The 14,471-nt window shown below is 42.8% G+C and overlaps 1 protein-coding gene across 5 annotated transcripts in view; it reads left to right on the forward strand.

Annotated features, from left to right (window-relative positions):
* The first annotated feature begins 226 nt into the window (after window positions 1-226).
* PTBP2 (polypyrimidine tract binding protein 2) overlaps window positions 227-14,471 on the forward strand; it is a 30,355-nt gene continuing 16,110 nt past the window's right edge. For 3 of the 5 annotated variants that reach the window (XM_036452641.2, XM_036452642.2, XM_036452645.2), the window contains exons 1-3: window positions 229-362; window positions 1,338-1,368; window positions 9,780-9,855. In XM_036452641.2, coding sequence (XP_036308534.1) covers window positions 355-362; window positions 1,338-1,368; window positions 9,780-9,855 — 115 coding nt within the window. In that variant the 5' untranslated portion in view covers window positions 229-354. Of the gene's footprint in view, window positions 363-1,337; window positions 1,369-9,779; window positions 9,856-14,471 lie in introns of all 5 variants that reach the window. The other 2 variants (XR_006742558.1, XM_036452644.2) reach the window with 2 other exon arrangements.

Raw genomic sequence — 14,471 nt, forward strand, 5'->3', positions numbered from 1 at the left:
CAGAGGGCGGGAGGGTCTGCGAGTGCAGCAAGCGAGGGCCAGGGCTCCCAGGTCGGTCCCTCCGCGGCCCGGCAGGAGGGGCAGCCCCTGGAGACCAGGCCAGGAGGGATGGAGGTGCCCAAGGGTCCCAGTTCTGGTCCCAGAGTCGTGGCCCCGCCCCCGCGCCCAGAGGTCCCGCCCCCGCGTCGCCAGGCCCCGCCCCCCGCCGGCTTCGGCTATTTCCGCCGCCGCGGCCCGCGCGCCCCGCCGCCTCGGCCATTTCCGTCGCGCGCTGGCCGCCATTTTGTCGCGGCTCGTGTGTGTCTGCTGGTGCGCGGCTCGGTCCCCGGGAGCGAGGCTTTGTCCGGTTCGGCAATGGACGGGTAGGTGCCGGGCCGGGGCCCGGGCCCGGGGCCGGGGCCGGGAGGGGGTCGCCCGGCGGGTCCGTCCCCCGCCCCCGGCTGCCCCTCGCGGGCCGGTCCCCGCCGCCCCTCGCACACACCCCCCGCCGCCCGGGCCGCTGAGGGGTCGGGCGCGCCGGGCCGGCTCCGGGACCGGGGGCGGCGGCGGCTCCGGGGGCGGCACAGCGCGGGCCCGGGGCGGCCCTGTCGCCGGAGCCGCCGCGGCCGGGCCCCGGGAGGCGGCGGGCCGGCGGGCCGGCGAGGCCGGGTCTGAGGAGGCCCTGTCCGCGGCCTCGCCGGCCCCGCCGCCCGGAGCGGGGAGCGGGGGGCGGGGGCGGGGGCTCCGCGGCGGCGGGCGGGGCGGGAGGGCGGCCGCCGCCGCCTTTGTTGTCGCCGGAGCCGGCGGAGCGGGGGGCGGGCGGCCGTTGGGGCCCGGACCGCGGGGCGGGCGCCGGCCCTCAGCGCCCCCGGCCCCGTGCGGCCCCGTCACGCGGGCCCGGCGACCCGCCGCGCGGGCGGCCCTCCCCCCGGTGACCCGTTTGCGGGGAAACAAAACGGGCCTCAGCGGCCGGAGCCGCCGCTCCCCTCCCCCGAGGCGGCCCCGGCCTCCCCGCCCGGGCCAACCGCCGGCCGCGCGGGGGCGGCGGCCGCTGGAGCCCCTCGGCCGCCCCGGCCCCGGCCCCGCGCGAGGAGCGCGCTTCCGGTTCTCCCGCGACCACCGGCCCGGCCCGAAGTTTGGGGGCCCCGGGCCCGGCTGTGGTTGGGAAGGCCGGGCCCGGGCTTGTCTCCCTTCAGTCCCTCCCGGGAGCACAAGCTGACGGGGAGCCGGAGGGACCCGGGCTCCGCCGTGAGTGTGCGATGGAGGGCTGGGTGCTGGGATGGGTGGTGGGCGCTGGGGATCCTAAAAAGTTCCCAGACCCCGGCGTTGACACTGTCTTCTTTCTTCCCTCTCTGCAGGATTGTCACAGATGTCACGGTTGGCGTGAAGGTAGGAGCTGCCTGGGACGGCTGGGCGCCGGGTGCTTGCTGGTCGCGGGGCCCTGGGTCCGAGCACCGCGGGGAGGGGGGTGGGGGGCACGCACACTTAGCTTTGGGCACTAGGGATGAGCCAGACCCGCTCGCTCGCTCGCTGCAAGGGGCTGGGTGCTGGCGTGGAGTCCTGTGGTTCCGCACCCACACAGACCACACGTGGACATTGGAAAGGAGGTGCGGAAAAAGCGCTTCCAGGGAAGAGGAAGTGATAACCCACCTTTCGGAGGGGAAATTAGGGCTTCAAGTGGCCCGTAGGTGATTTGAACGGAATCATGTAATTTTATTAATCTAAGATCTTTTTTTAACTGTTCTGTCTTATGCACACTAAGATAGCTTTGCCAATAATAAGCCACATTTGAAACGGTTACCCTGGTGGTTAAAAAGGACAGAAACTTGTTGACACAATTAGCTTCAGGTTAGAGTCAGAGGTGAGGGCTGGTGGCTGCCTGCTGAGGAAGGTCGGCGGGCATTGGGGATCCCTCCGTCACATTCCCATTCCTTAAACCTTGGCTCTGCTGGGGAGGCTTTCATTTCCTGTTAATTCCTGCACACTTAACACCTCGATTAACGTCCTGGTTCGTTCGGTCTGGTCTCTCTCTTCCAAGCTTGGCGTCCAAGCCCAGAGCAGCAGGTGCTCCAGTACAGGTGGGGGCAGGATTGGTTTCGTTGCACGTTAACTGTACCAGAGACTCGTTGGACGCAGTGACGGTTCCCCTTCAGGTCTGTGAGGCCGCATAGCTCAGTGGTGCGGACTGCTCACAACATCCCTTAGAATTTTAAAGTTTCAGCCGGAACAGCAGCGTGGTGGTCTGCAGAATAGATACCTTTTGGTTTCTTGCTTGTTTTGTCTTCTGCCTGATAGTGAACTAGATACTTCCCCATGTGTTAATGTTAAGTTCACATGGTGTACATTGGGGGTGAAGGAATGAGCTCTTTTTGCAGGGAAGGCGTATTTGGCAATGATATTTTCTGAGTTGAGATAGAGGAGGATTTAAAATGGGGAACAGCTCAGGAGTGCAAGATGTAGGTACTATAGCTACCATCCAATCTGGAAGTGAATTTTGTCAGAGAGCAAATGATATAAGTCTGAATTGTCCACTAATGGATAGGAGAGAAGGAGCTAGAAAAACCCAGAGTGAGAAGGCAGGGAGAGGATGTCCAGGTGAGGTTTATTGGTTACACCAGTTTTCTATTTTTGTAGTAGTTTGAGAGAAAACTATTAAAAAACGAAATAAAAGTAATTGCTAACCTTTTTTTTGCCCATTGTGAATATAAAAGTTTGAATAACGAAAGTTACATTTTATATGACTTTTCTAGGATAGTGGTTAAGAACTTTTGCTTTAGCATCAGACCTATAAAAAAGTAATTAAGCTTTGATCACTATGATGTGCACCACGGCTGGCCAACCAGCCTGATTCCAGAAGTGGCCCTTACCCCTGGCTGGCCCTGCCTCCTATCGCCTCCTCCCATCCCCCATCAGGAGCAGGGCCTGCCAACCTCCTGCGTCCCCTCCCCCTGCTGGATAGGCCCCTGTGGGGTGGGGCAGCTGGCGGGCCCCCACCAGTGCAAGAATTCATGCACTGGGCCTCTAAGTTAGTTTATATATTATCACATATGAACAGCCTTGTTTACACAAATGGATTCATGTCGTGTGTGCTGGCCTGCATCTTGCCTTGCCTTTAAATAGCTTTATTGAAATATTTGATACAAGCTACACATTTAAAATATAAATGTTTTGATATATGTATGCACCTATGAAACCATTATTAAATCAAGACAATGAGCATACACCACCACCCAAAGTATCTTTTGTAATCTCTCCCATCTGCCTTTCCCTAAGCAACCACTGATGTGCATTCTCTCACTATGATTCGCGTGCATTTTTTAGAATTTTAAATAAATGGGATTGTACCGTATGTACCCTTTTTTGGTCTGGCTTATTCCACTCAGCATAATTATTTTCAGACTCATATTGTGTATCAATAGCTGATCCCTTCTTACTGCTTAGCAATATTGCATTGTGTGGGTACATAGCGAAGTGTTCTATTCTTTCTACTCTCGTCGATGTTTGGCTTGTTCCCAGTTTGGGGCTATTACAAAGCTGCTCTGAGCATTCCTGTACAAGTCTGTGTGAGCCTGTGCTTACGTTTCTCTGGGGGAGATGCCTGTGGTGGGAACTGCGGGGACGTAGGCAGAGGCATTAGGTAACTTCTAAGGAACTGCAAACTATTTCCCAAAGCGGTCGAACCTTTTGACATTGCCACCAGCCGTGTGTGGCATGCCCAGCCCGTCGGCATCCTCTCCCCTGCTTGTATTGTCTGTCTGGATTGCAGACAGTCTGTGGCTGTGGAGTGGTAATCTCCGTCAGTTTGTGGTTGGATCAGGAGACTCAGGTTCTCTTTCTGTGTTTTGTAAGTGGTGTGTTTTTCTGTTAGGAGATATGATATCTGATTTTTTTTTTCATCCACACACGTGGGTGATGATATTCCCAAAAACATTTCCTGTAATATCTTTTTTCTTCACCTTTTGTGCCCTGCATAATCTGCTCAATAAACATCTGTTCATCAATATTCTTAAAGGATATCTACAAACACTTGGCTTAAAGTTTACTTAAGGTTTATATAGTAGACATACAATATTAAAATTTAACAGAAATTGGAATTGTTGATGGTGGATGGGAATGTCTTTCAATGGAGGTTTTGTCAAGAGCAGTGATTTGAAATTGAACAGGCTGAGGTGTGGCCTCTCTTAACATTGAACAGATAATCTCTGAGTTTTAGTTTTTACAGATTTTTAAATGGGCAAAGTAGGACCCACCCCAAAAGTTATTTTGAAAATTAGATAACATAATCCATAAAAGATTTGGCATGGAATGGCACATACGTGCTCAAATGACGGTGATGTGTGTTATAGTTCTTTAACCTGTAAATCTGATTTGTAATGAAATTTTAATGCAAGTCAAACTGGTAAATAGGAGAGCCTGGAGTCCAGGTTAAAAATAGTTGGTCAGGCCCTGGTCAGGTTGCTCCGTTGGAGTGTTGTCCCATGCACCAAGGTGGCAGGTTAGATTCCCGTTGGGGCATTAAGGGAGGTATCCCATTGATGTCTCTCTCTATCTTCCACTCGCTCTCATAAATCAATTTTAAACAAGTGGTAAAAGCTCAGACCTTTAAAAAATATAGTTGGTCAGATAGCACTGAAGAGAATTAGTGAACTAAAAAATAGAAATTACTCAGAATTTAGCACAGATGCCGAAACCGGTTTGGCTCAGTGGTAGAGCATCGGTCTGCGGACTGAAAGGTCCTGGGTTCAATTCAGGTCAAGGGCATGTACATTGGTTGCGGGCACATCCCCGGTAGGGGGTGTGCAAGAGGCAGCTGGTCGATGTTTCTCTCTCATTGACGTTTCTAGCTCTCTCCCTTCCTCTCTGTAAAAAGCTCAATAAAATATATTTTAATAAAAAAAAAATTTTTAGCACAGAGCACTAAAGAGATGAAGATAGAAAGGTTAAAAGATAAGGAAGGAAAGGCAGATAAATTCTAACAAATATTTAATTAGAGTTCAAGAAAGATAAAGATTGCAGAGAAACAAAATTTGAAAAAAATCAAAGACTGATAATATTCCAAAATTGATAAGTTACATGAATTCTTAGGTTTAGGAGGCATAAGGAAATCTGAACACATCACAATAAAAAAGCAAAACACCAAAGACACTGAGAAGATCTTCAATGCAGCCTGAGAAAAATTAGATTCCCTAAAGAGGAATAAGGAGAAGAGAAAATGCTTCTTCAGCAACATGGGCATCCAAAAGATAGTGGAAATAATAGTGTCTTCAGGGTGTTGAATGAAAATAATATTCCCCTGTTATCACATAATCAGCTAAATTACCCTTAAGAGCAAAATAATGATATCTTCAGGAAGTACCCCCCCTTTCTCCTTTCCCCCCATCTCCCTCCGAAAAGAAAAAGACAAATGACGTTGATAACAGACCCACTGGAAATTCCAGAGGTTGCACTTCAGAAAGGCCAGTGACTCCAGATGGAGGTCTGAGGTAGGAGCGAGGTTAACCAAGAAGTCAATAAGCTTAAATTTTAATTTAATTACTGAATGTATAAGAAAATAATAGATTGGGAGTTTAAAAAATACAAGTAAAAATACTAAATTAGGACACTACAGAAAGCATGGCAGAGTTGTTTTGAGCTGTGTGTGTTAGGGTAGCCACTATGGTTACTGAGCACTCCACGTAGCTAAATTGATCTCTAATTATCAAGTACACAGGGACTTTTGAGACTTTGTATTAAAAATGTAACTGCTGATTCTATTACATTTTGAAAATGAAGTCTATTTTAGTAAACACCGCCTATTTTAGTAAAACATGCATTTTGGGGGACACCCTCTTAGTTTTATTTGACATGTTTAAATAATATGTGTGTCATGCTGTCTTGCTCTTCTTGTTCAATAATAGTTTATTAATCTAAGTTTATATGTAGCTCTAGTTTTTCTTGTCGTAAGGTATTTGATTATATGATTACCTAGTTGACAAATACTAGATTGTTCCTTATTTTTCCTGCTACAAATTGCTGTCGTGAGCCTTGTTGTGCATATTTCAGTTACGTATATGTTAAGACTAGAGTTTTCTAAAAGTAGAATTGCTGGATTATAGGTTGTGTCTATTTTAAAGTTGATTGGATATTGTCATATTGCTTTTCCTAAATTGTTGTGCTGACTTATACAATATTAGCTGTGTATGAAAGTTCATGTTTCTACACATCCTCTCTGATAAATTGGCATTGACTTTTTAATGGTGTGTGCAAGGTGTATGTGTGTATGGTACCTTGTTTTATTTTGAATTCCGAGTGTCAATAATATATTTTATTGGCCATTCATGTTTCTTCTCTGTTAAATGCCTGTTCATATTATCTATTCATTTGCTTTTTTAATGTAGTTTTTTTTTCTTATTGAGTCCTAGGAGTTTTTATATATTATGGATATTAAAATCTTATTAGTTATACTTGCTATGGATAATCATTGGAAATAAGTTTTTTAACTTTTAGAGTTTTTCTTTTTAAATTGAGAGATAATTGATAACGATTGGATATTAGTATATACATAAATGATTAATCTGTCTCCACATATAGCTATCAACTATAGTCACCATGCTGTACACTGCATCCTCAGAACTCATCTTAATTTATTAAAATGTCTTTCTTGTGTTTCTTCTGTTAAATCCGTTTCTCATGGTTCAAAGTTTGTGTCTTGACCACCTCACCCATTTTATCCTTCCTTCCACTCTCTGCCTTTGGCCACCACCAGTCTTCTCTGTTGCCATGAGGTTTCTTTTTGTTTGTTTCTTCTTTTAGTGTTTACATATAAGTGAGATCATACAGTATATTTGCCTTCCTCTGACTTACTTTGCTTAGCATACTATCCTCAAAGCCCATCTATGTTGTTACAGCAGAATGATTTCTTTTTATGACTAAAAACTATTTCATTGTGTGCGTGTGTGTGTGTGTCTATATCACATTTTCTTCATCCGTTCACCTGTGGGAAGGACATGTGTAGGTTGTTTCCATGTGTTGGTATTAATGCTCCAGTGAGCATGAGGGGCAGGAGCTTTTGTGAAATAGTATAGTGATTTCACTTCCTTGGGAGAACTACCCAGAAATGGGATTGCTGGATCATAAAATTGTACTTAAAAATTATTTTTGACAACTATATTGTTTTTCATAGTGACTACAGCAATTTACATTCCCACCAACTGTACAAAGGTTCCCTTTTCTCTGCATCCTCACCAACACTTTTTTCTTTTTGATAAGTCATTCTAACAGGCGATATCTCATTTTGGTTTTGATTGGCATTTCTGAAATGATTAGAGATGTTGAGCACCTTATCATGTACCTTTGGCCATCTTCCTGTATGCCTTCTTTGTAAAATGTCTATTCAGTTCCTTCGTTTATTTCTGGGCTCTATTCTGTTCCAATGGTTTATGTGTCTTTTTATGCTGAAGGCTCAGATCATGGTTAGCAATTTTTAGCAGTATTCTTAAATTAAGGTATGTGCATTATATTTTTAGACAATTCTAGTGCACACTTTGAATAGACTGTAGTATAGTATAAATATAACTTTTATTTGCACTAGGAAACCAAAAAATCTGTGTGACTCATTTTATTGCCACATTCCTTCATTGAGATGGTCTGGAACAGAACCCACAATGTCTGTGAGGGATGCCTGTTATCACATTTAATCACAAGCACTGTGATGTAGATGCTATCCTTGTTATACAAATGAGGAAGCTAAGGCTTAGAACAGGTAAGTAATTTACCAGTTACAGAGTAGGTGGAAGCTAAACTACAGAGCCCTTATTTGTATTTACCTAATGCCATGCTTGTCATAGAACTGTTAATCTACCACATCAACCGACTCTGTAAAAAGAAATCTCATGATTGGATCACTAGAAGGAGGAAAAGCATTTGACAGAACCAAACACCCATTTATGGTAAAAAAAACAACAACAACAAAAAAAAACAATAAAAAAAAACTCAGAGTAAACCAGGAATAGAGGGGAATTTCCTCACCTTGATCAAGAACATCAAAAAAACTACAGCTAAGATCACACTTAATGTTGAGAAACTTAAGTTTTTTCACTAAGATCAGATACATGGCAAGGATGTCCCTTCTCACCACTTTTTTTCAACATCCTAGAGTCCTTGCCAATGCCATAGGCAGATTGAGAAGAAAGGTGTAAAACTGTTATTTCACAGACGATGAGAAACTAGAAAATTCAAAATCCCACACTAATAAACAGTTTATTCCAAGGTTGCAAGATATAAATGAATATGCAAAGGGCGATTGCTGTCCTGCATTATAAACAATGAACAAGTTCAATTTGAAATTAAAAACAAAATACCCTTTACCTTAGTCTCAAAATATTGAACTACATTTAAGGTATAAATCTAACAAAAGATATACATAGAGGGACTGCAGAACTGATGCATGAAACCAAAGAATCAAGTAAATGGGTAGGTATACCATGTTCATGGATACGAAGACTCTGTATTGTCGAGATGTCAGTTCTTCCCAGCTTGATCTATACATCGATAAAAATTCCAACCATTTATTTTGTGGCTATTAACAAAGTGATTCTAAAATTTATGTGGAGGCAAAAGGCCCAGAATAGCCAGCACAGTATTGAAGGAGAAATAAGTTGAAGGACTGGTGCTACCCAACTTACTATGAAGCTATAGTAATCGAGACAGTGTGGTTTGGATTAAAGAGGGGACAAATAGATCAAATGGGACAGAATGGAGGATCCACAATAGAGCCCCCCATCAATATAGTCTAAATACAAAGACTGAAATAAAGTCATTGTTAGTATAAAATAATAGAACATTTTAACAAAAATTAATATTTTTTTCTTGAACATTAACTTACCAGACACTGAATAACTGCACAAATAATAAGTGTCATGCAAATAAACCTTTTTTGTTTGTTTGTTTTTGTTTTTTGTTCTTTGAAAGTGAAATATTTCTTGTTGCGTGCACCCAACAAGTCAGTTCGAGACTAATGACGTGGCGATCGGCTGCCAGAATATTCGCTTTGGGTATTAGTGGAGAGAAATGGTGCGCCTGCGCATAAGGCGCGGAAGGGACATGAACACAACACTATTACAGTAATCAGTCATTAGCAAACGTTGTAGTTGGTTATTAATAATTATGTGTAACAGGATATTGTAAAAATTAAGTTAAAAAATTTTTACTAAAACGTTTCTTATATACAGTTATATTGGCGGGGCTGCACAAATATTCGTTGTGGGTCACGAGGATCTGAAGACAGGATTCAGTTTCTGCTTATATAGGGAGAAATAAATTTCTCATTCTGTGTATTCTAGCTACTGAAATGTGTGCATTATTAATTTTAATGATGATGATGATGAGCTGTCCAACTCAACGGGATGAAGTTGTCATTTTCTAAAGACCTGAGTTGTTCTGGATGAATCAAGTGCTGTGGGGTTGGAGGCTTCATGGAGTATTTGGGAGAAAGTCCAGCTTGCTGTAGCAGTAGTTGATTTATAAAGTAACTGACATCATTCTCTGAAGCTTTTGATTATGGAACCAGGCATTTTTCTTATTTATTGTCTTTGGTCTTGGATGAAAGGGAGAAAAAGAAACTCTTGGCTTTGTGGGAAAGGGAGCAAAATCCTTACTTGACTCAAGTTTTTATTTTAGGGATTAAAATGTTTGACTGTTCTCCCTAGTGTTAGCACCTGACACTGTGTTAGTGACTATTTGAAGAGTTCCAGAGAAGTGATGAGGTTCCAGATTAATGTTTGTACATTTAAAGGTGTCTTCTGTTGCTTTTGTTTTCATAGAGAGGATCTGACGAACTACTCTCAGGTAGTGTTCTCAGTAGTCCAAACTCTAACATGAGCAGCATGGTGGTTACAGGTAAGTCTTCACTCTCCTTAACGGTCATTTTTGCCGTTTAGTCTGTTTTTATCAGAATAGACTTTATTTTTAAATGCTTTCTGTTGACATATTTTAAAAGAAATTTTACTAGAGTATATATGTAGCAAGAGAGGAAATCTGAAGATGGTGACTTCTGAGGGCAGGTAACATTGCTTTTTTAAGTCGCAAAAATATTATACATTTTTTGTTCATGTTACAAGTTTCCTAATTCTCACCCTTTCTATACTTCTATTTTTAGCTTTTGTGTATTGTGTGTCATTATAAAGTATTTATAATTCTCTAGTTCACAAATCATAAAGCCCAAACTACAGATAAAACCCAAAATTTCAACTACAAAGTTATTTATTCTATGCTTTCAACTTTTTTCTTTTGAATTGACTTTACTATGTTATCTACTTGGAAATTTAAAATTATTTACTTTTATAGTTAGGATTTTTTTAAAATTGTATATGTCTGAAATAATACTGTTGGCTTTTATGTCTGTAAACAAATGTAGACTAATTTTTAGACCTTAGTCTTATGGCTGAGACCAAAATTTTAATATGATGATGGTGATTGATTTAGTTTGCCTTATAACTCTACATTTTACATTTTTTTACTGAAGACCAAGGTTTCTTTTTTCTAAAACTCCTGAATTGCTTGAGGAATGAAATGTGTTGGCAGTAAAAGGATTGTGGAAGACTAGACACGTATTGATTTCCTTCAGGTAGTCGTTGCTTGTATACACAGGCAGGCCTGATTTTATTGCACTTCACAGATGTTACATTTTTTACAAATTGAAGGCAAAGCCCTACCCCAGCTAAAGAAATTGTGTCACCTGTGCGATCCTTGCCTTCCTGCGATTGTCTCTGCGGTGGGCCTGTATCTGTGTCTCACACACACACTCCTGACTGTTCGGCTAAGTACAAATTACAATTGAGTATTTACCCAATATAGTCCTAGTGTTGTGAAGCTGAATTTGTCCACACAAAAAGCCTTTTCTGGTATATGGTGTAAGTTTTCAGTGTACATAGAATATTCACCAGGATAGGCCTTAAATGATGACATAAAGTGATTCTCAATAAACTTCAAATCACTGAAAGCTTAGATAGTACCTGATTGTAGTGGAATGTAATAGAAATTAAAAACATTTAGAAATATAGGAAGTTACCAAATATTTATAAATTTACACAATTCTTAAGAATACATGAGTCAAAGAAGATATAAAGGTATACTTCTGACTGAATGAAAATGAAAACAAAAATATAATGTACTAAAATTTATTGGATGCAGCCCAAAAGAAGTGCATAGGGTGAAAAAATAAATCTGTACCTCTAATAGATATCTGTCTACCTATATTAGAAAAGAACCATATTTGGAGAAAGAAAGGTTTAAGTTTTTTTCCCCAAGAAATGGAAGAAATATAAATTACCAATAGTGAGAATGAATGTGAAGATATTACTACACATCCCACGCAATGTAGAAGGAAAATATTATAAACATTGGTAATGCCAATAAACAAATTAGATGAGACAAATTCTTTAAAGTCTAATTTATCAAAACTGATATAACCTGCCATTTCATAATAGGTATGGGTTTATTCTGTATCATAAAAACTGACTTTAATCTTTCCATGGAGGCATAGGTGGCTTCACTGTTGAATTTTATGAACTCCAAAGTAAGAAGTAATCATCATCTTCAATACACTTTTCTAGACAATAGAGGGGGGATACTCCCTAATGAGCTTTAGGAAGCTACTGTGACCGACAGTACTTTACCGATCGAGTAAATGACGATTTCTTTAGAGAAGACAGAAAAACAACACATAACTATAGAGCCCATCTAAATGGAAAACTTTTCATCAAAAGGCATTAATTAGAGCACATCCCCTCAATTAGAAAGCAAGGCCAGGCGGGGAGAAATGCTCATTCACATATTGGTACATACAATTGACAGAGGATTGGTCTCAGAGAAGGTAAAGAATTATTCCACATCAGTAAACAAAGAGAGCCCGAGTTTTAAAACAAGACAGTAGAAGGTATAGGAATGACTAGTAACCTGTGAAAAGTCATCAGGAAAGCAAGTTATCACCAGGTGAGAGACTACCTAGGCTAAAATGAAAGCAACAACGCCAAACGTTGATGAGGGTGGGAAGCAACTGGAACTATATTGCTGGTGAGAGTGTAAAAGTTTTTAAACACAGGTTGGCAGTTTCTTACACAGGTAAGGAAGGATAAACTTAGCCTCTGACCCAGTACTTTTACAGCTAGGATTTTATTCATATACTAGAGGTCCGGTGATTCATTCTCTTGGGTGTTTGTCCCTCAGCTCAGCCTGCACTCTCTCTAATCCAGGACCCCTCAGGGGGTATCTGACTGCCTCTCACAATCTGGGGACTGCTGACTCCTAACCACTCGCCGCCTGCCTGATCGCATAATCCCTCTGCCTGCCCGCCTGATTGCCCCTAACTGCTGGCCTGATCGCCCCTAACCACCTCTGCCTTGCCCTGCACTCAGAACCCAGGATTCCCTGCCTCTAGCCAGCCGCAAGCACCCTAGACCTTGGCTGGCTACTTGTAGTTTTGTCTTGCTGGAATGAGAAATAGCGAAGGGCTAAAAGAGGGTCCTTGTAGGCAGGGGTCTAGATACAGGATCTGATTTGTTACAAAGTGCCAAGGAGCTTGGACTTTACGTGATTTACATTTTAGAAAAGATTTTTGTTCCATTTGTTATTTTGAAGAGAGAGAGGGGGCTTACTGCTATGCTATACATAGGGAAGACACTTAAACTACACTAATCTAGAGATTTTAGGGTCTCAGTATGGAGGAAACTGAGAATCAGAACATCTGAGTTATGGGAAAGGACACTGGTTTGGGAGAGATCCATGTTAATGTTAGAATCACTGGATGATACATACCCATCAACAAAGGGGTGACGTGGAAAAGGATTTGTTTTGGTTGAAAAGAATAATCTGTTACTGTACTCCTTTTAAAATTATGCCGAGGAATGATAACGTACTTGATAAAGCAGCGGTCACCAAGAGGTTGGCAACCGCTGTTATAAAGAAGGGATCCAGTCTCTGTCAAGATGGAGTAGTATCCCTGAAAGCCTAGTTTTAACCTGAGAAAACTACATGCACCTCTTACCTTAAATTCAGGAAATATTAACGTAGTTTATCTTCATGCACAGAGGAAACCCTGAGCTTTAAGATTTTTTTTTCTAACATAGAAAGATGAAGTGTCTGTGTGTGTTCTAACAGGCCCAGATTTGAATATTGTTGCTTATTTTAAGAGCTTAAAACACCTTTAAAAGCTAGTGATATGCTTGTCTGGAGAAATTCTCCATTGTTCAGGTGTCTCAACAGGACAGCCCAGGCATTATTAGAGGAGACCGCAGGGTTTGCCTGTGCAGAGCGGGGTTTCATCCTCACATTCCCCTCACCCGGGGCTCCTCCTGGCTCACGGCCCTGCCTCACACTGTTTGCAACGTGTCTGTCTCACAGCCGTGCTCTGTCAGCTTTTCTACCGATGCCTTTATGTCGGAGAATAAAAAACTTTTACAAGTGAGAAAAGTTAATGTTAACTTTAACTCATATATTAAGACTGATTTTTTTTAAATTAGTTTTTTCAGAAATAATAGTGAGACGTTTCAAAATACAGCTAGCTGCTGCTAGTCCTGGGATTGGGCTTCACTGGGAGGCATTTGTAACTCTGGTGGCTGGGCAAAGGCTGGACGATGGTAACATTGCTCTCCGAGTCATTTCTTCGGCCGTGGAGGTGGGCTGTCCGACCCTTTCAGTTGGGGAGACATTTCTGCCCGTGCTGTGTGTGGTTTCATAACAGCAGGATTTGTTACCATTAAAAGTGTGACGTTTTATCGCTTCTCGGCCTTTGGGCTGAGATCAGGTGTAGTAAAAGTGATGTTTTGTCTTATTCTGAAACTGAAATCATCTCAGATTTTAGTACGTTACTCAGAACTGGGAGATTTTAATTTTAATTTTTATGTGCAGACAGTTTTGATGTCATTTCATTTTATATGTATTATAAAGTGTTCCTGCACACTGTGTCCCAGTTTGAATGTCGGGGGGGTGCTAGCCAACGTCCTCTTCCATGGAGAGGCCCCGAGAGCCTGCCTTCCTCTCATGGAGCCTCTGATCTCCACCTCGTGCAGAGGCACCGAGACAGCGCGCTGTGCGGCTCCTCGGAAATGCAGGTACAACAGATGCTACTGTCACCTGGTGACACGGTGCTAGCTGTGGGAGGTAACAAGAGTACCGTCTGTCTGTTACACACCTTCGTTTCTGGTGCTCTCTTTAGGATGTCTGTTTTCCCGAACAGGAACGTAGAGTGTGAGGATTCATTTTTCTTCGCTCAGTTTAAGGTGGTCAAGTCCATGAGTGATCTGTAGAATGTAGATGCTGACAGCGATAAGATATTTAGGGAGATGAGGTGGTAATACTGATTAGCAGAGGCCGCGGGGTAAGCACCATGTGGACTGACTGCATACTTATTTTTACAGCATTGTTTTCTTTGATCCCGCTTTGGAATATGATATTTCCCAAACTGAACAATTTATAATTTTCAGGTGAAATTATAATCCTAATATTTGCCAACTCAA

Source organism: Pipistrellus kuhlii, unplaced genomic scaffold (assembly GCF_014108245.1).
Source record: "Pipistrellus kuhlii isolate mPipKuh1 unplaced genomic scaffold, mPipKuh1.p scaffold_m20_p_24, whole genome shotgun sequence".
Taxonomy (NCBI): domain Eukaryota; kingdom Metazoa; phylum Chordata; class Mammalia; order Chiroptera; family Vespertilionidae; genus Pipistrellus; species Pipistrellus kuhlii.